We start from the raw sequence: 27,782 nt of genomic DNA, 5'->3' as shown, positions 1-27,782 counted from the left end.
AGGGCAGGGAGGCACCACACACGATTGGTGTGGAGAGGCCCCAGACTCCAGAGGCAAGGCGATCCTTGTTATAAAGTGGCAAAGAACTTGGCTAAATTGTGTATTAGTGTTTTGTCAAAGGTAGAACTTGTAAGTAATGACCTTGGATATTTAGCAGAGGAGACTTTTAGGCAAAATATTGAAGGTGCGCCCTGGGTCCTCCTTACTGCTTACAGCAAATTTCAAGAGGTGAGAGATAAATTCAAGGAAGAATTGTTAAACAAAAAGGAACCAGAGCTTAGAAATTTAGAAAATTCTCAGCCTATCTATATCGAAAAAGGTGAGAAAGCCTGCTCTGAAGAGAGCACTAAGGCTGTGGCTGAACAACCGTTTGATAAAGAGATCATGGGTGCAACTCATAGGCTTAATCAACTATCTCAGCAGAGGCCAGGAAGAGAGATGGGATTAAGAGCAGCAAAGACACTGCCAATTTGAACTAAAGGGGAAAGATAAAACAGGACAGAATGAATGAAGGTTGTCAGGACAAGACCACAGAGCTATTCAGTGGCAAACAGGCACTGTTCTTCAAGGAAAGGGAAGAATGACCCACAGGCAATTCAGAGAGCATCTGGGCTGCCACTCTGACCGCAGGCCCAGGGGGCAAGTCTGTTTCCTGTTAGTTTCAGAGGGCAGGGCCACTGCAGAGAGCTGTGTGGGGTTATGCTGCCATCCCAGTCCACCTGGAAGGTGGGACGCTGAGCCAAAGAGGATTATTCTGAAACCTTAAAATATAATGGAATTTGCCTTGCTAAGTTCAGGGCTTGCTTGGGACCCATCACCACTTTCTTCCAATTTCTCCCTTTTGGAATGGGAATGTCTATCCTATGCCTGTTCACCACTATAGTTTGGAAGCACATAACTTGTCTGGTTCACAGGTTCACAGCTGGAGAGGAATCTTGCCTCAGGATGAATCATACCTCGAGTATTACCCAAAAGTGATTTAGATGATATTTAGATGGGACTTTGGACTTCAGAGTTGATGCTGGAATGAGGTAAGACTTTTGGGGCTGTTTGAATGGAATGAATGTATTTTGCATGTGATAAGGGCATGAATTTGGGGGAGTAAGGGGTGGAATGCTATGGACTGAACTGTGTTCCCCCAAAATTCATGCACTGAAGCCCTCACTGTGACTGTATTCAACGATAGGGCTTTTAGGAGGTCATTAAGGTTAAATGAAGTCATAAGGGTGGGGCCTTAATCCAATAGGACTGGTGTTCTTATAAGAAGAGGAAGAGAGACCAGAGTTTGCTCCCTCTCTCCATCATGTGAGGACACAGAGAGAAGGCAGCTGTCAGCAAGCCAGGAAAAGCAAACTAAACTCTTCAGGCCTTGATCTTGGACTTCCCAGCTTCCAGAACTGTGAGAAGTTTCTGTTAAGCCACTGAGTCTGTGGTCTATGTTATGGCAGCCTAAGTTGACTACGCACTTTCTATGCCTCAGTTTCTCCATCTGTAAAGCAAGGATCGTTGTGCCTATCTTGCAGGACTGTTATGAGAACAAACTAACATATGTAAAGTATGGAGAAGAGTCCCACTTATGAAGTGCTAAGTCTTTGTGAGCAGTCGTTATAACAATGACTGTCTCTGTGCTCAAGCTGCTTGAGCTTGCACGAAGGTGCCATATGGCCCTAGCTGGGTGCATGAAATTGAGAAAGTAGAGTCAAGTAAATTTGTGACAGGCAAGGCCATTTAAAGGGTAATTGTTAAACTTTGAATTATGACAATTTTTTTTTTTTTTTTAAAGAGACTCTAAAACTTTCAAGACTGCATTTATTTGTCTGTAGAAGATAGCCCTGGGCCAGCCTTTTCACTTTTCATACTTGAGGGAACCTGAAACAGAAGAGAGCCCATTGTAAATGGATAACAGACAGTTTAAAAACAAACAAAAATTAATTAATAATCAAAGATGTTTAAATTTAAAGATACCATTTTTTGCCCATTACAATTCTATCATTTTAATAGATCTCATTGTTGGCAAGGATATGAAGGGCTTGGCACTCTTACGTAGCTGTTAGTATTACAAATTGGCACCAAGTGGGACTTCCCTGGTGGCGCAGTGATTAAGAATCCGCCTGACAATGCAGGGGACAATGGGTTCGAGCCCTGGTCCGGGAAGATCCCACATGCTGTGGAGCAACTAAGACCATGCGCCAAAACTACTGAGCCTGCGCTCTAGAGCCCGCAAGCCACAGCTACTGAGCCCGCATGCCACAACTACTGAGGCTGCACTCTAGAGCCCGTGAGCCACAACTACTGAAGCCCGCACACCTACAGCCCGTGCTCCGCAACAAGAGAAGCCACCGCAATGAGAATCCTGTGCACCGCAACGAAGAGTAGCCCCTGCTTGCTGCAACTAGAGAAAGCCTGCATGCAGCAACAAAGACCCATAAGTAAATAAATTTATTTTTTAAAAAAAATTGGCACCAAGTCACAGATTGTACCTACCTGTGACTCAGTTCTACTTCTGGGAATCTATCCTAAAAACAAAATGAAATACAAAAAAGAGCTAAACGCATCAGGTTGAGAACAAAAAATTGAAAACAAATGTCCAACAATTAGAAAATTGCCCCATTTAATGAACCATTAAAACTTGTTATAAAGACTATATAATAACCTCTAAACATGCCAATGATAGAATAAGAAAACAACATACAATGTTATACACCTTATGATAATTTCTTAATTCAGTTGTATAGGAAAACATTTTGCCAGCATATTAGTAGATTTCCATCTGTGGCTTTTTTAAGATGGTAAGATCACCTTGGGCTTCTCAATTTTCTGAAATCTCAACTTAAATCCATGAGTTAAAAAAATAAAGTCATTCAAATCATGGTCAGGCACTTCAGAAATTGAAACCCGGATGTATATTAATATGAAATACTGCAATCAAATGCTTTAATTTAGCTTTAAAAAACATTTATTTACTTCCTAGTCCACTCATTTACATTTCAAGGGTGAGCTTTGTTAGAATGAAAGACCATTAAAAGGTTTAACACTATTTCCCCACATCTCCCATGCCCAACCCTTCATCCACGCACTGGATGTTGGGCCAGTTACTTAACTTCATTCCTTAGTTTCCTGACATGTACAATGGGCATAATTGTTTGTATGTCACAGGACAGTTATGAAAATTAAATAGGTTATTACGTATAAACTGCCAGGAATAGTGCCTGGCACAAAATAAGTGTCAATATCTATTTTTTCTGATCTTGAACAAGTCTTTCCGCAATACATGTCATCAAGCTTCCTTTTTTTGAGTTCAAATTTAGCTTTAGAAGTTTCATTTAAAAATTTTTAAACTTTTTACACAACCAGAATGTTCTAAACCTAGAAGACAATTCATGTATTGCTGTGTTTACCTAGAAGGTTAAAGGATAATTTCATCTTATCAGCCTATAGTCCAGTGTATTACAGATTGTTGTCTTAGTTCCTTTTTTTTTTTTAAGTTAGCTGGGAAATTCCAGGATTGTAATATTTAAGTATTGGAATACAAAAACTTGAAGTTTATTGATGTTGTCTTATTCTCACAGTTCACTTAAAAATGTTGGCCTCATCTAAGTCAAGGAGTTGAAGGTCCAAGAAGAAGGGCGTCTGAGGAAGAGAAACCCAGCCTGCAGTTCAGCAACTTTAATAAGGTGGGTGTACTCCTGCTGTTGGTTGTGTAGCTGGATAATCTGACATACTATCCAGTGTACCCTTCCCTCCACCCACTGAGTCAAAGCTGGAGGGTAGAGTGACGGGGAGGGAAGGGATGGATAGATACCGACCAGAAGTCCTCAGAGTTCATTTCCAAGCTTAACAACAGTCTGAAAAGCAAGACTCTCATTTGAAAGAGGGCAACTTTGTTGAAAGAGAGAGCTCTGGTGGGCAGAGCTCAGATGGCTGTTCATGGGGTGCTCGTGGTGCAGGGAGGAGGCAAGATATGACAGCAGAAGGCCTACCACAACCGAGACGGAGATGAGATTGAAACAGCGGGAAGTGGTTACTCAGGGAGGGTGGACCAGTGTGTAGAAGCTGCCTGACCCCTGGGAAGGGTCCTGTACCGTGCCATCCTGGCCTTGACCAGGGGATGGGGGAGAGTTCCAAAGGTAACAGAACCCAAGAAAGGCAAAGTAGAATCTGAGGAAAGCAAGGATCGGCACCCACTTCTCGGGATATAGTCTCTCAGAGGAGCTGGTGAGCACTGGCTGAGAGACATCTTTAGGAACGTGCGCCTGAGGGCAGCCGTATAGCCCATCTGGGGCGGGAAGGCTAGGGATACGAGAAGAGGCCTGGGTTCTGAATGGCGTGGCTTAGACAAGAGAAGCCACAGGGGGGCCATGGACACCCAGAGCAGATGTCAGCTCAACCACACCCAAGATCAGGGGCCAGAGAACTAGCTGGGCCAGAGGTGGGGCAGCACACGAGGCCCCCACCGCAGCCTCCGGAGTGTACACTCCTCACGGTACCGGAGGAGGGGCAGAGGGAGGAGGGAGATCATGTAGGAGGCAAAGGAGCCCCACAGGGAATATTCTGAACGCTGAACTGACTCGGCTTTACTCAAAGAAGATAGGCCTTAACGGGGCAAGATAAAGAGTTCTCCCACCATCTGCGTCATAATGGGTTCTCAAGAACGAGTGGAGAACAGTGTAAAAAGTAAAGTGGCATTTCTTCCCATCTAAACTGTGCTCTCATTGTTAATACTGCTTCAGTGTGTGAAAGTCCAGCCAGGACCCAGAGATCAGAATCCAGCCTTGTGGCCACAGCCTCGCTGCCTCCTGTCCGGAGGGAAAGCCATACAGATGATCTTACAGCAAAGGATGCTCATTCTGAGCAGGGCTTTGGCCACAAAGCCCCATGTGGTCTGTCTCCTCTCCTGGGGACCTGGCCCAAATAGCATGATGCAGGGGGACTTTGCCCCTCGGCGCCTCTCACCTCAGAGCAACCCCAATGAGGCAGGTGCCCCAGGCCTGTCTTCTACACCAGAGGTACTGGAAGGACAACTCCTGGAGGGAAAAATCTTCCAAAAAGGAAGAGAGCGATCCAAAGAGGACCGGGAGAGTTCTGAAAAATAATTGAGTTGTATTTCTAATCCCTTTACCCTCCCACTAAAAGATCTACCTTTAATACTGTGTCTTTGGCGTACATTTTATCCCTGATCTGCTCTGGATAGCCCCGGAATTAGAACAGGGGAGAAGGTGGCGGGTGGGAGGATACACTGACCTACCTCAGGGGCGGGCTTATGTGGTCCGAGCATTTGGTGGTTTTCTGCTGACCCAAAGGAGCTGTCTGTCTCCAGGGAGGTCCCACAGCACATCAGAGAAGTCCTGCCTCTAAGGACGCTCTCAGAGAAGGGTCTTTGAGAGGTCCTTCCATCCAATTCTTGCCATTCTCTTCCTTGTTCATATGGGACCAATGAGATGGATCTTTCATAAAACTCGTATAAATAATCCCTCAAAAAGTCCACAAGAATAGATGAGAACTAACTTCAATTTATTTGATCACCAGACCCATTATATGTCAGACAAATGGCAATTACTGGCTTTCTCCAATGACGCTCAGCTCACTGACAGACTCAGGAGCACATACCACATAGAGAGCTCCTCAGACACACCAAGCTTCACGTCACACACGCTCACACGCGTACACACAGACAAACCCCACTTCCATGACTGATTCAATCTTCTGTCCCCATAGAAAAATCTGAGTTACGACAAAAGAAATCTCCCTCTCTTATTTTCACAAAGAAATAAGGATTCCCTGAAACATTTTCTTCTTACTTGATCAGATTGGGCCTTAAGAGTCTTCCTTGGGTGCTGGTTGGATCTCTTCCTAAGTAGCTGTAGCCTGGGGAACACTCCACCAGAGGTGGCATTACTCCAAAGTTAGGTGGATCCTGTCCTGCATTGCATGCCCCACATCTCACCTTACCAGAGTTCCAGACAGAACGACCAGCATTCATACCATCAGAGCACCAACCCCTAAACCCCCAAAGTTTAGAAAACAATAACATCCCAGAGCCAAAGCAGCCACTCGTGCGGCCTTCCCTCTGTGCCCAGTGTCCTTGGCCCAGTACTGCAAAATTAAATGTCTACGCTGGAGACGCAGTAAGAGGGGGCGGGGACTGACAAACCAAAGAGCACCTACCCCATCAAAAGGGAAGTTCAATTTTTTAAAACTCATCAGAATATGCCCACTAGGCCACAAGTAAATACTGGGGCAGATAAAAGTGCTTCCCAAGGAAAAGCCTAGACCTACCCCTGGCCCCGCCACACACACACACACACACACACACACACACACACACAATACTATAGTGGAATTTTTGCTATCACACATAGCTACTACCTGGGGGAAACGTGAGATGGAAGACAGAACATAGATGCTTTAGGGCTTTCTCAGGATGCTAATAAATTCATCCCAACTAGCCAGACCATCTCATTTCAGAGCTTAAATTGCTATTAGAAGAAATGTCCCCAGTGGTTAATTTCACACACAGATGACCACAACCTGAAGAGGAGGGGTGGAGGAAATCTACCACCCACCAGGCTTCCTTCTCTCAGAAGCTCTCTCCACGGAACGCTCCTATGACAGGCCAAAATTTAGAAGTGTATAATGGCGGCACATCCAGGTCCCATAATAGGCACTTACGTTCATGCATGTAACCCTTTCCAGAGCTTCTCTGACCCCAGCACAATTGGCATCTCACTTCAACACTGAGGGTGGTCTTTGTCCAGGGACACAGTCTCTACAGGATTACAGGCAACTCTGAGCAAAATTCAGAGCCTTGCATGATGTGAAATGCCCAAGCCATAGCCACCGGTGACAAACAGAAGGAATAAACAATGGTGGGTTAGTGAACATCTTGCCACCCAGTAATGCCTAATCCCAAAGGAACAAAATCCTACACCTTGAAAGTCCAATTTTAAACAAGCCTCCCTGGACCTTGACATTAATCCCTATCCCTACCGAGGCCAGATGCATGGCTGGCCCATGTCCTCTCCATCCACGGACACACTTATTTGCTGATTCAGTCCCCAAGCGAACCTGCTCTGGCCCGAGCAGTTCATCTCCCCTCCTGCCATCAGCAGATTCTTATGTGCTTCACTGGGGATTTTGCCTCTCAGGAATGTTGTTGATCTTGCACAGCCTTTTCTGACCACACCCCCAAGTCCCTCCAAATGCCCATCTCTACCAGCACCAGATTCCACTCCTCAGAGATCCTCTCCAAGAGCAGGAAGAAGGGTGCCATTCCTGCAGACTGAAGCTGGAGAGGACCTGCCTCCCAAATCCTGAGCCCCTCTGTATATGAGCATTTCAGTCCAATGAGCCACATCAGCTGTCCCCAGGTCTCCAGTTAGGGTATCTGGCCAGATCCTGAAACCCTATGTAGTTGCCCTTCAAATAAATGGGAATGACCCCTTATGACGATTGTTTGGCAAATAGAGACCAGTCTGAGCTTTGTTTCCTTGGCCCCTTTACCTTGATCCATCCTAGAGGGGGTCATCATGAAGGGGCAGCCTGTCATGAGTGCTGTTATGGGCTGAACTGTGGTCCCCAAAATGCATATGGAAGTCCTAACCCCCAGTACCTGTGACTGTATTTGGAGTTAGGACCCTTAAAGAGGTGATTAAGTTAAAATGAGGCCATTAGGGTGGGCCCTAATCCAATCTGACTGGTGTCCTTATAAGAGGAGGAAATTTGGACTCATAAAGGAGAGACACCAGGGCAAGCACACACCCAGGAAAGGCCATCTGCAAGCCAAGGAGAGAGGCCTCAGAAGAAACCAAACTTGCCAACACCTTGATGTTAGACTTCCAGCCTCCAGAACTGTGAGAAATAAATTTCTGCTGTTTAAGACACTCAGTCTGTGTACTTTTTTACGGCAGCTCTAACAAACCAACTACAGGTACTAAAGCCCAAGAGGGGTAAGGAGAACCGCCATGCAAGGAGGAGATGGTACGGAGATGGGGGGTGAGTTACCCACTGGAGGGCCTTGATGAAAGTGATTCCAAGGCTGGAAAAGTATAAGATGTGTGAGCTTGGACCATCTTCTGCCAGAAAGGAAGTGATCAAAGAATGATGGTGACATTCAAGTGGAAAGGCAGCCCACTTACAAGGGCTGTCACTGGCCACAATGAGGACAGTTTGAGTAACAAAATAAGTCATGATATTATATGATGATGTAATAATCCACTGAATGGAAAACCACACGTCTGTAATATTAAAAAATGAATATAGAAACAACCAAAATGTTCTACAATAATAATTAAACTGTGGCACATCCATCCCATGAACTAATACCAATAAAAAGGCAGAACAGACTACTGATACAATAACTTGGATGATTTAAAACACATTGTGAAAAATAAATAAATAAATAAAGCACATTGTGCTGAGTTTAAAATAGGCCAGTCTCTAGAGATTATGCACTGTATGATTCCACTTATACAAAATTCTCAAAATGATAAATTAGAGAGATGGAGACCAGATTAGTGGTTGCAGGGGTTAGGGAGAGTGGAGGAGTAGGGGCAGTGGGTGGGTGTGACTATAAAGGGTAGCATGTGGGACAGCTTTACGGTGATGGTTCCACAAAACTACACATGCGATAAAATGACATGGAACTATACACACATAGTACCAATATCGACTTTCTGGTTTTGATATTGTACTATAGTTACATAAGACGCAGCCATGGGGGGAGACTGAGTTAAAGGCATATGGGAGTTCTCTGTCACAAAATAAAAAGTTTAATAGAATGTTTGATGGGGCTTCCCTGGTGGTCCAGTGGCTAAGACTCTGTACTCCCAATGCAGGGGACCTGGGTTCAATCCCTGTTCAGGGAACTAGATCCCACATGGTGCAACTAAAAGATCCCGCGTGCCGCAACTAAGACCAGGCGCAGCCAAATAAATAAATATTAAAAAAATAAAATAAGACAACAGATATCACTTTAAGAAAAAAAAATAGAATGTTTGATGAATAATGAGATATCTAGATAATTTCAAAGCATCTGCGCACAAAATACAGATTAATTACAAAAGAAAAGGGCTAACTTTGAAGTGGAAAGGCCTGGAAGTCACTACGTTAAGCACATGATCAAAGTGAATATCCTTAGTAATGGGACAAATCAAAATCTGCCCCCCTTTGATAGGATGCAATGAGTAGAAAACCGCATCATTTCCATATTGCTGCCAAAGATGCGTATCTGAATCTAATCAGGAGGAAATAGACAAGACGGAATCAAGAAACATTCTACAAAACAACTGGCCTGTAATCTTCAGATGTGTCCAGGTCATAAAAATTACCTAAAGACCAAAGAATTTTTCCAGGGAAAAGGAGGGAAAAGGGAAGGGACAACTAAATGCAATGCATGATTCTTAGCTGGGTCCTTTTGCTAGAAAGGGCATTTCAAGACTGTTGGTGATACTTGAATGGGACCTGAGGATTACATGACTGTAAAGCCACATAATCTCCTGATTTAATGGCTGCACTGTGGTCATACAGGTGAACGTCCCCATTTCCCATTTGAAGGAAATGCACGCTGAAGTCATTAGGGGTGATGGCCATCAGGTTGGCAAATTACTCTCAAATGGGTCAGGGAAAAAGTTCTTTGTACTATACTTGCAACTTTTCTTAAGTTGATTTTTTTCAGAATAAATGTTTTTAATTTTGTAAATGAATGATCTGAATGTCAAAGAATGAGAAACCCCTGACAAAACTGATGAAATCCTAAAATCCTTCTGCAAAAACTGGCACTATTTACATTCAGGCCTTGGAAGTCACATTTGACAGAAGTTATACACATACATAAAAAATCTCAAATACGTGATTCTTTGTTCATTCTAAGAATTAGCACACTCTTCCAATTAACAACTTAGACGTGGTTAGCTAAAAGACTAAAAATTGAGTGTTGTGTTCCCTTTTTAAAAACTTTCCAGCCAGAACTTTCCTGTTTCTTACTAGAAAATGATAGTCCCCACTTTATTTTTTTTTTTTTATAAATTTATTTATTTATTTATGGCTGTGTTGGGTCTTCGTTTCTGTGCGAGGGCTTTCTCTAGTTGCGGCAAGCGGGGGCCGCTCTTCATCGCGGTGCGCGGGCCTTTCACTGTCGCGGCCTCTCTTGTTGCGGGGCACAGGCTCCAGACGCGCAGGCTCAGTAGTTGTGGTGCACGGGCCTAGTTGCTCTGCGGCATGTGGGATCCTCCCAGACCAGGGCTCGAACCCGTGTCCCCTGCATTAGCAGGCAGATTCTCAACCACTGCGCCACCAGGGAAGCCCCTAGTCCCCACTTTAAATCAATTTACCATAAACTGGTAAATTCCGTGCTCAATTGTCCTTGGAAAAGCAGGACTTCCGTTGTACATCCTTGACGCTGGCATAGGCCTGCTCTGTACCAGGCCCAAGGGGACTGGCTGGAGGGACTAGCCAGGCACCTGACTGTGAGAATGACATGGTGATGCCTACCTGATAGGGACCAGTGAGGATTAAATGCAAGCAAGATTCTTGCCTTAATATCTAACACACTAAAACCACATTTGGGGAAGCATTACCATTACTAACTTAGACAGTCAGGTTCAAGGTTCAGTTCACTCTTTTCCTTTTCACTTTCACTCTTTGATCTCAGTCATTCCCTGTCAGCTCATGTAATAGAATAGGAATTCTGTATCCTAAGAGTTGACCGGAGAGCGAAGTTTTAAATCTCAAGTGGCCGGAACTGGAAAATCTAGACTGAGCATGTGCACAAGTGGGATCCTTAGAAAACAGTAATCAAATCAGAAACAAGGCCAGCCAGTCAGCAGAGAGCCTGTAAGACCTCAAACCACGGTGGAGCATTGGTAAGAGCCAAGTGAGAAAACCCAGACCACTTGTTGCAAACAGAATGACAATGCCTGGGGCCCGTTGTTGATTGCTCACCAATCAATACTGATTGCTTCAGAAAGAGAAAAACAAGTACCGTATGCTAACACATATATATGGGATCTAAAAAAAAAAAAAAATGGTCATGAAGAACCTAGGGGCAGGACGGGAATAAAGACGCAGACCTACTAGAGAATGGACTTGAGGACATGCGGAGGGGGAAGGGTAAGCCAGGACAAAGTGAGAGAGTGGCATGGACATATATACACTACCAAATGTAAAATAGATAGCTAGTGGGAAGCAGCCGCATAGCACAGGGAGATCAGCTCGGTGCTTTGTGACCACCTAGAGGGGTGGGATAGGGAGGGTGGGAGGGAGGGAGACACGAGAGGGAAGAGATATGGGGATATATGTAGAGCTGGTTCACTTTGCTATAAAGCAGAAACTAACACACCATTGTAAAGCAATTATACTCCAATAAAGATGTTTAAAAAAAAAAATACTGATTGCTCATGGTGTGGCAAGCAGACTTAATAAAGTCCAAGTGAACACTGACATGCCAGGTACTATGCTAGACGCTCTGCTGACATGATGTCATTTGAACCTCACAGTTACCTTATGTAGGTACAATTATCATTCCCATTCTACAGATGAGGAAACTGACGGTTGGAAAATTCTCGTAGCTCACTCAAGGTCACACAGCAAACAAGTGGTAAAACCAGGGTTTGAACGTCAGCATTCTGTCTCCAGAGCCTGCACTCAACTGCTCTTCTAAACCACCTCCCACCACCACCCATCATTTGTTACTCCACGGCCCCCACTCTTCCTTATACCACACTAAGCAACTTGCTTAGTTCCAGACTCCTGCAAGCCTTTCTTGTTTCAGTAGCAATCGTGTTGTAGGATGGAACAAGGGGTCTTGTCTGTGTAACAGTGAGACACAGCAAGAGCAAAACGTCCACTTTCTAGACTTGGAGAAGCAGGCTGCTCCTTCCAATGGCTTCCTTAGTTTGGCAAGGTAATAAGTGATAATGTTACAATAAACTCCTTTGTTATTACTTAGAAAACTCTGTCTTCCAACAAGGCCAACTTAAAAACAAATGCGCGTGTGTGAGTGCACATGTGTGTGAGTGAGTGTGTGTGTACATGGGATCACCATGCAGCTTTATGGAGGGCAAGCTAGTTATTTCTTTTTCTGGAGACCTCAGAATCCGGAAAACCTTTTGATGTATTAATTAGGGTCGTAAAAAATTAAGCTTTGGTCTGTATTGGGTGATTCTGGAGGAGTTACCTTCCCCTTGAGCAGCTTTCCAATTAACTTGGGAACATAAAAACAGACCTTTCAAACTAGCAAACTCACCCCCCCACCTAGGTGCTTTCACACAATGATCTTGTTTCAATCATGTTTTAACATGGAAAATACCTCATGCCCAAGGGATGCATTATGAGTTTTTGGACATCAACATGACTATCTAAGAAGAAACACTTCACCAGACTCCTGGCTGGAGAGATAACTCCCATTGTAGACATCGTCCCCTGGCGACAAGTGTGTGCCGACTCACCATTGCCGCCATCTGCCCAGGACCCTTCCTCCTCATTCTTCAAGCCCACAGCACAACCGGAGTGTGGTATATTTCTCGATAGCTCTCTAGCCAAGGACATATGTGGTTCAGAAGTATTGTTGCTATAGTTCTGATGATCTGGGTCTTGTTTCTAGAAAGCATATTTAGTTGTCAAACAGTATGACAGATTTTAAAGATTTAAATCAATATATTTCAAAGTTGTAATGTACGAAATTTTATTTAAGTAATGAGGGCAATGCTTAAGTTATTATGGAAAGAAAATCATTGCTCAACAGACTGTATTTTGTTCTCCTATAACCTTAAAATGTTGTGTGATTGGCAACTGCATTAAAAAGATTATAGCATGGGACAGATTCTATATTTTATAATGAATGCAGCACAAAACAAAGCACTTCTGTTAGACAATTCACATGCGAGGAAAAACTAAGGCAGCCACCTGCACCTGTCCAGGTATTACGACCATGCCACAACCCAGCCATCCAGTTTGGCCAATAGGACAATCCAATCCCACCACTGCAAAATGTATCCTCCCAGTAGTCACCTAAGTAGGACTAGCAGACAAGAGGAAGAAACTAAAAAGCACCATTATACACTGGGCTATTTCTGCCCTAAGTTCCTAGAATGAGTACCTTTCTCTTCTCTCTACTGTCTGTCCTCTTTTGTCCCTAAACAGGATCACATAGCTAATTAGAAAAGGCCTTCATTGATCTAACAACTGTTGTTCTTCCATCCTTTTGATTCTTCTTTCCAGGCTCAGACTTCCAAGTTGAATGAACTTGAAGTCTGCCGCTTCCCTCTGCTTGGATTTCAGATGTTTACCAACAACATACCCTCAACCCACAGCAAGGTGACTTCCAGCCCCCTCCTGGCCCACACCTCATGTGCTGCTTCTGGTTGCCTTCGCGGCCCCCCTGCAGCTTCTCAGACGACTTCCCACGCTCGGATTCCCAAGATGCCCCCTCCCTGATTGTAGGACCCCATCTTGCTTCTCCACCTGCCTCTCTCTGATGGCTCCTCCTTTAGCGCTCATTTCTAAGGCCTTTTCTCTCTTCATAGTTCACCTCCTCTGACGACTAACCCATTTTCAAGCCTTCTAAATTTGCCTCTCCATAGAATGACCCATGAAACCAGCCCACACCTTCCACTGCCTGATGGACACCCCTGAGCTACGTGCCCCAATAATGGTGGTGACATTATGGTGCTTCACAGTTTACAAAGCAGGTTCACTTGTGTCGTCCCACTGGATGGTCACAAAACCCCATGAGACCAGCATCACCAGGAAACCAGTGAGCTCTCCGGCAGGGTTGCCCCTCAGGGAGGGCCTCTCCCAAGGGACATCCCTCTTCCTTTCTGTGTCCTGTCTGATGTGTGTCCTGCTGAAGGAAAGCACTGCCATAGAGAAGGGTTTAATGAAACTCCTCTCATGCCCCTGCTGTCAAAGTCCCATTAAAGGCTAAGCAGTTCGGAGCTAGATGCCCTGGACGGCACCAGGAGGTAAGGATACTGATGGTCAGGAACTTGGCTCCAAAGTTTGCACAGACCTGGATTCAGACTCCAGTTCTGACATTTCTTAGCTGTGTGGACTTTACCTGTATTTTGGCTTCTTCTTCAGTAAAACCAGGATCATAAATAGGTCAAAGGACTGTATAAACTAACTAGAACGGATACATAAATTGCCTGGCACCTAGAAAGTGCTCAATAAACAGTGGGTATCGTTGTTCTAACTTCTTAAACCTTTACCTCAGAGTCTTTGGCTCCTTCCAAAACATCACTGAGAACTTGTATGTATTCAGTTGCACCTTTGAGGATATCAACTTTGCTAGGCTTCCTGCTTTGGGGAAGAAATGGCACCAGCGTCTTCAGTTTGGCAAAACCACGGTTGAGATTTTTTATCTGGAAAGCAAAAAGGCACAGTGACACACAGGAAGCTAACTTGTAAGGCATCTCCCCAAACCACGGAAGGCGGTCGTGAGGGCTCGTTTCCACAGCTCTCTTGTCTGGGCGGGGAATCTAGGCAGGCTCGTGCCGAAGAGCCACCGCTCCACTGGCAGTACAGTTCCTGGCAAGGGGAGAGGGAGTGGCATGAACCTGGCAGCAGGGATGGATGGACTGGGAGGGGTGTCTAGGTCCACACTGACCTCCTTCTCTTCCTCTGAGAGCATCCCCACTACAAGGTAGAGGCAGGCTGGGTAGTGGTTAAAAGCTCTGAGTCAGTACATCAGGGTTTAAAACCCAACTCTACCATTTAGCTTTACAAAACTGTGTAGGATACTTCATATCGCCAAGCCTTGGTCTGTTTACCTGCAAAGTGGAAAATACTCCCCTTGTCGTGGTGTAGCTTTTTTTGTGGTGATTAAGTGACATAATTACACACCAAACACTTCCTCCTGGCACACAGAAAGTCCTCAATAAGTTGTACTAACGATAATGAATAAACTGTACAAACACTCGTCTATTCAAGTACTGTGCCAGCAACTCTTCAACCTCTTTCCCAACGGAGTTGATGATATAGAGTCCAGAGAGTCTGCACGTTGGCAAGACTTGAAAAGTAGAATGAAGAGCCTTTTTTCTTTCATCTCCAGGGTCTAATTCCTTGGCTCTGAAGGCCTAGAATTCTGATGATCAACCCCCCCCTGGAGGACACAGGCCCTCGAAGAACCGGTTCCCACAACACCATGAAGCCAATATACTCACTCACTTATATTGAGAACTCCCTCCTACCCCACATCAAAGTGGGCAAAGGACATAGCCCATTCACAGCAGAATACAGTGAATGTATTTCATAAGTTTATTGGTCATAATGTATTTCATAAGTTTATTGGTCATAAGTTTCAATAAACTTATGAAAATATTAAACTTTAATAATCAAAGCACTATAAATTAAAACAGAAATTAGATACCATTTTTCATTTACCAAGTTGGTAACATTTTTGTTTTGATTATCATACCCAGCATTGGGGATGGAAAAAGGGAACAGTCCTATATCCTGCAAAAGGGGATAAAAATTAATAAACTTTTCTAGAAAGCAATTGGGCAACTTGTATCAAAAGTCACAAGATTGTTTATACCCCAGTAATTCCACCTCTACTGTTTTGCTCTAAAGCAATTATCAGACATGGGCATAGATCTATGTACCAGTAAAAAGCTGCAAAAAAGCATATATGCCCAACACTAGGAGACTGAATAAGTAACGGTACATTTATATGTTGGACTACGCAGTCGAAAGCTGTTCTGCTTAGAATATGAGGAAATGCTTTTGATAATGTTAAGTGAAAAAAATACAAAGATATGTACTAGATCATCGCAATTTTGTAAGATTATGAATATGCACAAATATAAGTAGAAAAAAAACTAGGAGGATATACACAAGAATGATAGTTCATGGTAGTTATATTTGCATTGTGGGTGTTTCCGTTCCCTACTTAGTCATTTCTCTGTCTTCCAGGTGTACTAATTTCATCATTAAAGAAGACTAAGGTCATTAGTTTTAAAATAGTGGGTAACACCAGGACCCATTCTGTGCAGAAAGCAATTCCTTCCTGGTGGGGAAAGCCCAACTTAAAATGTAAAATATTGGATCAGAATCTCGTTTGAGAGCCACATCAACACATCACATCACAGGGTTATCATAAAGGGCTCCCAACTTTCCCTTAAGTCTTCTACACCTGCTTGGTCCTTTCTCCTCTCACCCGTACCCAAACAAAGCTCCGAGTTGATTGACTGGGGCTACGTTTCTAAAGGGCCCAGGAGTGTGCAGGAACAGTCCCCAGCAGAACTTCCTCCTCAAGTCCCAGGCCGGAATGTGCGCGCACCCTCCTCCAGCGCTCGCCCTTCCCTCTCTCGGTAGCCTCCGCAGCAGCTCAACCCAAAGACTGCAACTGGCAGAAAGGAGACGGAATCTCACAAGTCTGAGGCCCGAGTTCAGTTAGAAATACTAAAAGCTACCAGTAGATGGCGCTCCGACTCCGCCCGAGGAACCATCCCCGCGGGTTATTAACCGCGTACCCGCCAGAGTGGGAAAGACCCACTTTCTGTCCCCCGCCAGGGGGTCGAGTGGGAGTCTGGGTGCACACCCAGGCTTTGTTTAAATTCTTTGTTTAAAGTAAGGAAAAGAGTAACTTCCATCAGGCTCCCTGTGCCTCGCCCTATTTGTGCTTGGAGGCAGGGCGCTGGGAAAAGGGGACCCCAAGCACCCACCCGGCGCAGGAGGTAGTGAGACGTAAGCGCACTGCCTCCTCTGAGGGTTTAAAGCGCCTGCCAAGGGGAGACGTTTCTGAAGTGGTCAGGGGCCCCCTCGGCCTTCCCCAGACTCGCTTCCTGCACCGGTCCAGGTGGGTCGCAGGTGAGGCGCCATCCCGGCGCGGGTGGAGGCGAACACGAGCGGCCCTCGGGAGGTCGAAGTCGCCCCGGGCCCCCGCGCGGGGAGTGGGCGCCCCGGGCCCCCGAAGGTGTCCGAAATGGGTGGCGGGTCTGGGGGGGAGCCGGGAGGAAGGCGGCCGGGTCCCGGGGCAGGGACCTCGCGGGGCCGGCGCTCACCCGCTCGCGCTCCTTGGCGTTGGCCACGCGCCGCCGCTCCAGCACCAACTGCAGGTCCTCCGTGGACGAGTAGCCGCCCGACGGCAGCCGCTTGAGCCGGCAGATGGCGGCCAACTGGGGCAACGGCCCGAACTGCTCCCGCAGCACGTCGTCCAGCACCTCGGCCGGTGGGGCCCTCAGGAGCGCGGGCGCGGCGTCCATGGCGGCGCGCGGGGGTGGGAGGCTGGGCCTTGCCTCGCGGGCACCTGGGGCCACGCGGGGCCGTGGCCGGCATCCCCCTGCGCGCCTGCGTACCTGCCCCGCCCGCTCTGGGGAAACCGCTCCGGGACGATCGGTTTAACAAGCCCCACAGGTGATTTCCGTGAAGCCTGGATGACAGCGCTGGCTCGCAAATCGGCTGCACACTGGAGTCACCTGGGGAGTTTTAAAAACTCCGCCTGCTCGAGTACCAGTCCCCCACATTCTGACTCAGCCAATCTGAGTTGGGACCTGAGCGTCTGGACATGTGTACACACGTGTAGGCAAATATACATACGAACATATATACGTTTACCAGAGAAAAACTGATGGATACACACAAAACGTTTTTCAGTTTCATTTTGAAATAAAAGTTGCAAGAGCAGAAATAAAAAGGTCCTATATCCCCTTCGCCTAGATTTCCCACTTAACTTTTTTCACATGTGCTCCACCACTACCTTTCTCTCTACGTGTATCCCCGTTTTCATTTTTCTTTTTCTAAAGCGTTCCCTTAGTCTTGTCCTGTCTTCGTGGCTTTGACAGTTTCAGAGAGTAGAAGCCTTTCAGTGTGGAGGAGGTCCCTCAACCTGTGTCTGTCCAGTGTCTCCTCATGTCCAGACCCAGGTCCTGCCCCCTTGGCAGGGACTCCATAGGAAAGATGCTGAGCTTTTCTCAGTGCCTCGCATCAGGAGGCGTGATGTTGACCTGTCCCACCGCTGGCAATGTTAACTTTGATCACCCAGTCAAGGTGGTGTCTGCCAGGTTCCTTCACCATAAATTGACTGTTTTTATTCCTCTTTTTTTTTTTTTTAAATTGTGAGAATGGGTACCATTTTTTAAAATTTTTAATTTATTTATTTATTTATTTATTTATGGCTGTGTTGGGTCTTCGTTTCTGTGCGAGGGCTTCCTCTAGTTGTGGCAAGCGGGGGCCACTCTTCATCGCGGTGCGTGGGCCTCTCACTTTCGCGGCCTCTCTTGTTGCAGAGCACAGGCTCTAGACGCGCAGGCTCAGTAGTTGTGGCTCACGGGCCCAGTTGCTCCGCGGCATGTGGGATCTTCCCAGACCAGGGCTCGAACCCGTGTCCCCTGCATTGGCAGGCAGACTCTCAACCACTGCGCCACCAGGGAAGCCCTTTTCCTCTTAATTGATAAATATTTTGTGAGGAGATATCCTTAGCGTCCATTACTGACTCCTGCCTGAATTAACCACCACGCTGATAACAGCCAAATGGTCAGCATCCTCCTTTGAGGAAGAGCTCTCCCTTCTCCCCAGTAACTGATTCATCTTGTGTTATGTCAGCGTGAGCTCATGAATTTCTATTTTATTCAGTAAGATGTAATTCATTCATATCATTTATTTTAATGCTCATATTGTCCCAGATTTGGCCTGTGGGATCCCCTTCAAGCTGGCTCCTCTGTCCTTTTGACATGACCCCTTCATTCTTTGAGCTCTTACTTACTTGTGCCAAAAAGACAACATGTTCCAGGCTCATCTCGAATTCTCCTAGCCCCTGCCCTGAAGTGGGTCAATTCTCCTTTTACTGGAAGATGGGATTTAGGAACCAAGTTTGGCTGTTCATTCCTTTTGGGATGTCATTACTTCTAGGCTCTTTTCGCAGACAGGAAATAGATGTATGCATACACACACATACAGCTGTATCTATCTCTGTATATAGATGGACAGATATATTTAAAAAGCATGAGTTCACACTAATACCTCCAATTCCAATCCAATACCTCAGGTTTCTCTCTCGTTTCCCCCTTTCCTTATTTGTAATTCCCTTCTTCAACAGTGAGAAACTTAACTCTGGTTACTTATTTGCTCAGTTCCCACATAGAACTAATTTCCTAGCCACATCAGCCACCTCCTCAGCCCCATCTCCATGGCAACTGCCTTCAAGGGCAGGGCAAGGGGAAAAGAAGAGGCCACACCAAATGCTTAACTGGGGTTCCCCTGAGCAGTGGGCCTGGGAATGGGGAGGTTTGATCTGTGCCTCCCATCTTCTGTATTGCTTGCATTTTCATAGCATGAAATTGTTTTTGTAATTTTTAAAATATATTTTTTAAAGAAGGAAAATAACTTTATGTGCTCTGAGTTCATTTGGTGCTGTCTGCTGACAGGCAGAGAGAAGGCAGCAAGAGCCAAGTGTGTGGGGATGAAGCTTAAAATGGAGATGGTTCACCCCTTTACTTAACTTTCCTTGGGCCTCAAAAAGAACATCATTGACATTATTTTATTGCCGAAAGCTTGAGTGGGCAAGCTGGTGTGCATCAGGAATCCAGTGTGAGAAACCCAGACTTTATTCTTTCAGACCTGCTCCCCTCCGTCAACTCCAACTATAATTTTCTGGCCCCTTGGCTGTTTGATTCCTCAACTGAGCCATCTGTTCTGAGGGAGGGCAATTACATAAACCAGTGTGAGCTGAGGGGCCGACACCTTTCCGTCACGCAATAATGCAATGGCCTGATGAACAAAAAGTTTATTTCTCTCGCCTCTTAACAGTGTGAAACGTGGAGGTCAGTAGTGCACCTCTGCTCCTATGGTCACTCAAGGATTTAGATTCCTTCCCAATCATTGCTCCTTCATCATCGCTCCTGGGTGTCATTTCCCAAAATGGAGCTGTCCCCTTTGAGGCTTCTGCCGTGGCTGGTGTCCGGCAGGGATCACCTTCACAGCAGCAAAGTCCTCAGGCCGCTTGCACCAGTCAAGGTCCAGAAAACTCTTCTAGGGTCAGAAACTCTTCTGGGTATTCCAAGCAGATGCCAAGGGGTTGAATTCAAGGATTTATAAAGGCGCTTACACAATCAGCGGGAAGAGCTCTGAGTCCAAGGACACACCACCAAAGCAGCAGGGAGCCCCTGCCCCTGCAGCTGCCACTCAAGCCTCCGAAGCTGGGGGAGGGGCCCGGGAGACTGCTGCAGAGAAACCCCAATTTCCCATGCCCTGGCATGTCCGCAGAAAACAGGTGGTAGGACAGGGAGGGGCGCTCTGCCTCACTTCCACGCTGGTAATCTCACACACCTGTTTCTAACTAAATCATTTTTTTAAAAATAAATTTATTATTTATTTTTGGCTGCGTTGGGTCTTCGTTGCTGCACGCAGGCTTTCTCTAGTTGCGGCGAGCGGGGGCTACTCTTCGTTGCGGTGCGCGGGCTTCTCGTTGCGGTGGCTTCTCTTGTTGCAGAGCACGGGCTCTAGGCGCGCGGGCTTCAGTAGTTGTGGCACGTGGGCTCAGTAGTTGTGGCTCGCGGACTCTAGAGCGCAGGCTCAGTAGTTGTGGCGCACGGGCTTCATTGCTCCGCGGCATGTGGGATCTCCCCGGACCAGGGCTCAAACCTGTGTCCCCTGCGGGCAGGCATATTCTTAACCACTGCGCCACCAGGGAAGCCCTAACTAAATCATCTTAACCAGCATCCAGAGCCATGGGTACAAGGGGTTCTGGGAAATGGAACTTCGGCCTTCCTGCCTCTGCAATGCAGAAAGGCACCCTGGAGAAGGGAGTGAGGACAGGGAGACGGTCCACATTATCTTCCACCCCGAGACAGAAAAATTGCCCCAGCAGGTTCACCTCATCAGTCTTTGCCTCTTCGTTACCCTGGGACCCAGCTGAGAAGAACACCCCCTCCTGCTGATGGGAACACCCATCCTGGGTGCTTGGAAGCGTCTACCACACCAGCCAGATCGTGGCTCAGACACAGTTCCCTTAATCTCCTTAGCTCAGTCAAGACATGAGAGAGCGGTGAAAACCAGCTTTAGTAAGGGAAGGCAAAGAATGACATTTTAAAAGGATCAAAAACTATAAAGGGACATGTTTGCATTGCCCAGAATGCCTATCCAAATCAATCTGGCAATTTCATATTGGTATTCATTTTCACATAAATGTGTATTATTATTATTACATATTATTTATTACATACTATATATTATTTTATCTCACCATATTCTTGGGACTTAGACTTTACTCTGATGTACAAGTGGGAAAATTAACACCAGAGAAGTTGAGTACCTAGCCGAGGTCATGCTGCTGGTCAGTGGCAGAGCTGAGCCTAGAACTCAGGCTAGCCGTCTCCGTGGCAGTCCTTTTTCCTCAAGGTCTGAGCGGCCTCCATCCCAAGGGCTCTGGGCCCAGCCCTGTGCCTCCAGTTAACCTGGTCCCCCAGCACCCAGGCCCTACTCCTCTCCCTGTGCTCCACACCTCACCTCCCTTGAGCTCCTCCTCCACACCCTGGGCATGAGCTGGGGTTAACTTCTTGGCCACATCTTCAGCAGAGGTAACAATGGGTCAGAAGTATTTTTCCACCAACAGCGGAGAAGAGGAACAGACCCACAGGCTGTGTCCCCAGGAAGCTGCTTTAAGGTCATTTCCCCACAGGGACCCTCAACTCGTGCCCTTCTCATTTGTGCTGCTGGGCTAAGGCCACAGCCATAGCCTGGAGCTCTGACAAGATGCCAAAGGTGCCTGGCAGCCTCGCAAAGGGGTGGATGGAAGCTTAGGTCCTGTGGGGTCACACGGAAGAGCTGAGACTTAAGCAGGGCCCAGGGGCTCATCGTGGGTCAGAGGGGAAGAGCTTCCACAGCACAGGGGTTCCTAGGACTTTTGAGCGAGTCATCCAAACTCTAGGCCTCACCTTGCCATATATAAAGCAGAGATTATAATAGGAGCTTCCTTGGAGTTGTAGTGAGGAGTCCATCAGGCTATTGGTGTAACAATAACAGCTAAGGCTTATACAGTGGGATCTGGGTGCCATGCACTATTCTAAGCTCTTCATATGTGCTAATTTTCTAAATTCACACAACAGCCTCAAGAGGGAGGGACTCTCATTTACTCACAGAAGAAGAAATTGAGACACAAAAGTCAGGTAACCGGCTTTTGCAGCTAGAAAGGGGCAAAGCTGGGACTGAACCCAGAGAGTCTGGCCACAGAGCCTGGGTCTACAACCACGACCCTCTCTTGCCTCGTGTAACTCCCACCCCATTGGAAGTGACGGTGAGAATAGCAATGATGATTTATGAACCAGATGGAATGTCCAGAAACTCGGCTATTACACAGACAAATCCTAAGTGACCCAGGCAGAGGGATGTTCTGAGCAACGGTGCAGGAACTGCAGTCAGAGCTGGTTGAGGGGCACTGAGGCCCAGGGCGCGGTTCCAGTGACCCTGCAGCGAGGATGCCATGACAGGCTCAGTGGAGCCACCTTGAAGAGGACCTAGATTCCTGGTCCTGGGATCTATACAGCTGAGACTGGGAAGTTCTTGTCAGATCGAAGAAGGGTAAGATTGCAACAAAAGCAGGGCTCTGGGAGGTTCAAGAGGAAGTGGGGTCCAGGCTGCTTTGGGGGAGGGTAAGGGGATCTGAGGGGCACAGCTGTGCTGTGGATACCCTGCTGCGTGGGCCCTTGTCCTGCAGGAAGAAGCCTTCTTGAGGCCCAGCTGGCAGCCTCTTGTTCTATCCTAAATCACCACCACCACTCCCAAAAAGCAGCCCAGAACTCCTCACTCTTCTGTGACTCTAACTGGGGCCTGGGGCTTTCATTGGCAGTGCAGGTCCTTGGGGGTGTTTGGCTTTGAGCTGCAGGAATTGCTAGTAGCAGATTGAGGTAGAGCCATTTATAACTGGCCCTTATAAGTGAGAAAATACAAAGAGAGAGGGTCTTCCTAGTAGGCATGGTGTAGGCTTACAGGGGGACCTGGCCAAGGTCCAGGCCTAAATCTGGGCATATGGGAGCAAGTGTTGTAAGAGTTCTGGAGCATGTAGGGCTGAGACATTAGTTGGTAGAGGACACTTGGAGTTTACAACTATAATAAGTAGGGGTACCTTTTCCTCTAAACTAGTGACCTCCATCCTCAAGATGCTGTGCCATCTTCCTCCAGAATGTGTTCTCCCTCCTGACTGAGAAATTATTCTAGAAAACTAGGCCTCGAAGGTCATTTCATGTCGGCCAAAAAGTCTATGCCTTCTCCTCCCTATGCCAGAGTCCAGCTGTCCCCTAAATCACAATGTGTAGACACACCCCAGCCTCATCAGGTTGGGTCCTCCTACTGAGGAAGACTGGAAACCATGGCCCTGGGAGACAAGGATGTGGGCGCACCCCAGGTGGTGGAAATTGTCACAGCCTGCTGTTGTCACCAATGCAATCTGAGTGGAGGCAGAGTGGGACAGGGTGACAAGCTGACTGCTTCCCCCAGGACAACTGCGGATTCATTCTGCCTCCCCAGATTCACTCTGCCTCCCCAGATTCTCTCTGCTCCATCTGCAGAGAACTTAATTCCTCTGCCTTTCTCTTTCTTGGGGAGACTGCAGCTTTCACAACCTCCTCTAGAGGAGAGAAAGGGCCAGCCCAGGCATGAGAATTGACCCTGGAGTGTGAGCAGGAGAGAGTCCTTCAGGTTTACCTGTTCCTGTTCTGTCAGCTCTAGACCACAGACCATGGAGGGCTGGGTGAACAGCTGCTTGTTACTCCAGAAAGTCCCCAGCCCCAGGTTTCAAGCACCACAGGACGCCTTCCTGTGGCTCTGAGAAGGGGGCAGATGTCCTAACCACCTCTCCTCCCTACTGGAATGCCAGCTTCACGAGGGCTGGAATTTTTATCTGTTTGGTTCACTGTTGAATCCCCAAAACCTAGAAGAATGTTTGGTACATAGTGGAAGCACAATAAATAATCCTTGATTGAATGAATATGGATAAAAAGTAAAATTCTTCAAGTATATGTAATGGTTATGATTTTTTTTTTTTTTTTTGGCCAAGCCATGGGGCATGCAGGACCTTAGTTCCCCAACCAGTAATCGAACCCATGCCCCCTGCATTGGGAGTGTGGAGTCTTAACCACTGGACCACCAGGGACATCCCAATGGTTATGAATTTTTTAGCCATTAAACAAAGTAACACTGAAATACCTAAATCAAAAGCTATTAGAAATCTGAGAATGTGGCAAAGCATAGATAAATGTGGATAACCATAGATAAATGTTAAACATGGGAGAGTTAAAATCCTCTTAGAGAAATTTACAGGCTGAGTAGACAGAACCTAAATGAGGATATAGACTATCTGAATAATGAAAATTACAAGTCTAGTCTAACAAATATGCCTATGGAACATTTATAAAAAGTGAGCATACACTAGGTCACAAAGAAAATCTCAGTAAATTCTAAGAAAGCGGGACATATTATTTAAATGCTACCAAAACCAGACAAAGATGTCACAAAAAAAGAAAACTACAGGCCAAGATCTCTGATGAACATAGATGCAAAAATCCTCAACAAAATACTAGCAAACAGAATCCAGTAGCACATTAAAAGGATCATACACCATGATCAAGGGGGGTTTATCCCAGGAATGCAAGGATTCTTCAATATATGCAAATCAGTCAATGTGACACACCATATTAACAAATTGAAGGATAAAAACCATATGATCATCTCAATAGACGCAGAAAAAGCTTTCAACAAAATTCAACACCCATTTATAATAAAACCTCTCCAGAAAGTAGGCATAGAGGGAACTTACCTCAACATAATAAAGGCCATATATGACAAATCCACAACCAACATCATTCTCAATGGTGAAAAACTGAAACCATTTCCACTAAGATGAGGAATAAGACAAGGCTGCCCACTCTCACCACTATTATTCAACATAGTTTTGGAAGTTTTAGCCACAGCAATCAGAGACAAAAAAGAAATAAAAGGAATCCAAATTGGAAAAGAAGAAGTAAAGCTGTCACTGTTTGCAGATGACATGATACTATACATAGAGAATCCTAAAGATGCTACCAGAAAACTACTAGAGCTAATCAATGAATTTGGTAAAGTAGCAGGATACAAAATTAATGCACAGAAATCTCTTGCCTTCCTATACACTAATGATGAAAAATCTGAAAGAGAAATTATGGAAACACTCCCATTTACCATTGCAACAAAAAGAATAAAATACCTAGGAATAAACCTACCTAAGGAGACAAAAGACCTGTATGCAGAAAACTGTAAGACCTTGATGAAAGAAATTAAAGATGATACAAACAGTTGGAGAGATATACCATGTTCTTGGATTGGAAGAATCAACATTGTGAAAATGACTATACTGCTCAAAGCAATCTACAGATTCAATGCAATCCCTATCAAACTACCACTGGCATTTTTCACAGAACTAGAAGAAAAAATTTCACAATTTGTATGGAAACACAAAAGACCCTGAAGAGCCAAAGCAATCTTGAGAAAGAAAAACGGAGCTGGAGGAATCAGGCTCCCAGACTTCAGACTATACTACAAAGCTACAGTAATCAAGACAGTATGGTACTGGCACAAAAACAGAAATAAAGATCAATGGAACAGGATAGAAAGCCCAGAGGTAAACCCATGCACATATGGTCACCTTATCTTTGATAAAGGAGGCAAGAATATACAGTGGAGAAAAGACAGCCTCTTCAATAAGTGGTGCTGGGAAAACTGGACAGCTACATGGAAAAGAATGAAATTAGAACACTCCCTAACACCATACACAAAAATAAACTCAAAATGGATTAAAGACCTAAATTTAAGGCCAGACACTATAAAACTCCTAGAGGAAAACATAGGCAGAACACTCTATGACATAAATCACAGCAAGATCCTTTTTTGACCCACCTCCTAGGGAAATGGAAATAAAAACAAAAATAAACAAATGGGACCTAATGAAACTTAAAAGCTTCTGCAGAGCAAAAGAAACCATAAATGAGACAAAAAGACAGCCCTCAGAATGGGAGAAAATATTTGCAAATGAAGCAACGGACAAAGGATTAATCTCCAAAATATACAAGCAGCTCATGCAGCTCAACATCAAAAACACAAACAACCCAATCCAAAAATGGGCAGAAGACCTAAATAGACATTTCTCCAGAGAAGATATACAGATTGCCAACAAACACATGAAAGGATGCTCAACATCACTAAACATTAGAGAAATGCAAATCAAAGCTACAGTGAGGGGACTTCCCTGGTGGCGCAGTGGTTAAGAATCCACCTGCCGATGCAGGGGACATGGGTTCGAGCCCTGGTCTGGGAAGATCCCACATGCCGCAGAGCAACTAAGCCCAAGCGCCACAACTACTGAGCCTGTGCTCTGGAGCCTGCGAGCCACAACTACTGAAGGCCACGCACTTAGAGCCCGTGCTACACAACAAAAGAAGCCACCACAATGAGAAGCCCGTGCACCTCAATGAAGAGTAGCCCCCGCTCGCCGCAACTAGAGGAAGCCTGTGCACAGCAACGAAGACTCAACGCAGCCAAAAATAAATAAATAAATTTATTAAAAAAAAAAAAAAAAAAAACTACAGTGAGGTATCACCGCACACCAGTCAGAATGGTCACCATCAAAAAATCTACAAACAATAATTTCTGGAGAGGGTGTGGAGAAAAGGGTAGCCTCTTGCACTGTTGGTGGGAATGTAAATTGATACAGCCACTGTGGAGAACAGTATGGAGGTTCCTTAAAAAACTAAAAATGAACTACCATACGACTCAGCAATTCTATTCCTGGGCGTATACCCTGAGAAAACCATAATTCAAAAAGAGTCATGTACCACAATGTTCACTGCAGCTCTATTTACAATAGCCAGGACATGGAAGCAACCTAAGGGTCCATCGACAGATGAATGGATAAAGAAGATGTGGCACATATATACAATGGAATATTACTCAGCCATAAAAAGAAATGAAATTGAGTTATTTGTAGTGAGGTGGATGGACCTAGAGTCTGTCATACAGAGTGAAGTAAGTCAGAAAGAGAAAAACAAATACCGTAGGCTAACACATATATATGGAATCTAAAAAAAAAAAAATGGTTCTGAAGAACCTAGGGGCAGGACAGGAATAAAGACACAGACGTAGAGAATGGACTTGAGGACACGGGGAGGGCGAAGGGTAAGCCGGGACAAAGGGAGAGAGTGGCATGGACATATATACACTACCAAATGTAAAATAGATAACTAGTGGGAAGGAGCTGCATAGCACAGGGAGATCAGCTCATTGCTTTGTGACCACCTAGAGCGGTGGGGTAGGGAGGGTAGGAGGGAGACGCAAGAGGGAGGGGATACGGGGATATATGTATACGTATAGCTGATTCACTTTGTTATACAGCAGCAACTAACACAACAATGTAAAGCAATTATACGCCAATAAAGATGTTAAAAAAAAAAAAAAGCAAAGAAGCCATAAAAGAAAAAGCCAAAGGAAAAGCCAAAAGAAAAAAATGAATACAAACGGATTAGAGTCCAGTTCAGCCAAAGGTATCATAAAAGAACAGATTTCTAATTCTGGTCATGATGGAGTCACTGGGCCAGCCCTTCTGCTGTAAGCAACCAGAAAACTGGACAAAACACATGCAACTATTGTTTTCAGACATCGGATAACAGGCAGAGCAAAACCGGGGTTTGACTGGATGAGCCCAAGACCCTCCCTGGATTTCTTCCTGGAGGATTTTTCCAGACCACAGTGCAGGGGAAAGGGTGCCACACAGGGTGCGCCAGTCTCACTAAGCTGAGGAGAGAAAGATGCGAGTTTGGGCAGAC

General features: G+C 45.7%; 1 protein-coding gene across 3 annotated transcripts; it reads right to left on the bottom strand.

Annotated features, from left to right (window-relative positions):
• Nucleotides 1-1,791: 1,791 nt before the first annotated feature.
• On the bottom strand, nt 1,792-17,263 carry FIGLA (folliculogenesis specific bHLH transcription factor). Of its 3 annotated transcripts, XM_036873607.1 has the most exons (5): nt 17,001-17,263; nt 14,205-14,357; nt 12,444-12,594; nt 2,485-2,516; nt 1,792-1,869 (listed from the first exon to the last, which is right to left on the bottom strand). In XM_036873607.1, exons 1-4 carry the CDS (start codon nt 17,199-17,201, stop codon nt 2,512-2,514), a joined length of 510 nt encoding a protein of 169 aa, XP_036729502.1. In that variant the 5' UTR covers nt 17,202-17,263; the 3' UTR covers nt 1,792-1,869; nt 2,485-2,511. The 3 variants fall into 3 exon arrangements, with proteins under 3 accessions (XP_036729502.1, XP_036729501.1, XP_036729500.1); XM_036873606.1 differs by lacking the exon at nt 2,485-2,516 and having other exon boundaries at nt 1,793-1,869; XM_036873605.1 differs by lacking the exon at nt 1,792-1,869 and having other exon boundaries at nt 2,481-2,516; nt 12,373-12,594.
• Between the last annotated feature and the right edge of the window lie 10,519 nt (nt 17,264-27,782).

This window comes from Balaenoptera musculus, chromosome 13 (assembly GCF_009873245.2).
Source record: "Balaenoptera musculus isolate JJ_BM4_2016_0621 chromosome 13, mBalMus1.pri.v3, whole genome shotgun sequence".
Taxonomy (NCBI): domain Eukaryota; kingdom Metazoa; phylum Chordata; class Mammalia; order Artiodactyla; family Balaenopteridae; genus Balaenoptera; species Balaenoptera musculus.
This window is presented reverse-complemented; position numbering and strand designations above follow the sequence as displayed.

Bases quoted from the DNA above. Each gene is read 5' to 3' on its own strand.
- FIGLA (XM_036873605.1), bottom strand. From the start codon at position 17,201: ATGGACGCCGCGCCCGCGCTCCTGAGGGCCCCACCGGCCGAGGTGCTG. The intron at 12,595-14,204 runs GTAAAGGTTTAA...TATGCTTTCTAG, and splicing joins AAGGAGCCAAAGACTCTGAG to AAACAAGACCCAGATCATCA. The intron at 2,517-12,372 runs GTGAAGTGTTTC...TTTTGTTTTTAG, and splicing joins TCTCTCCAGCCAGGAGTCTG to GATAGATTCCCAGAAGTAGA.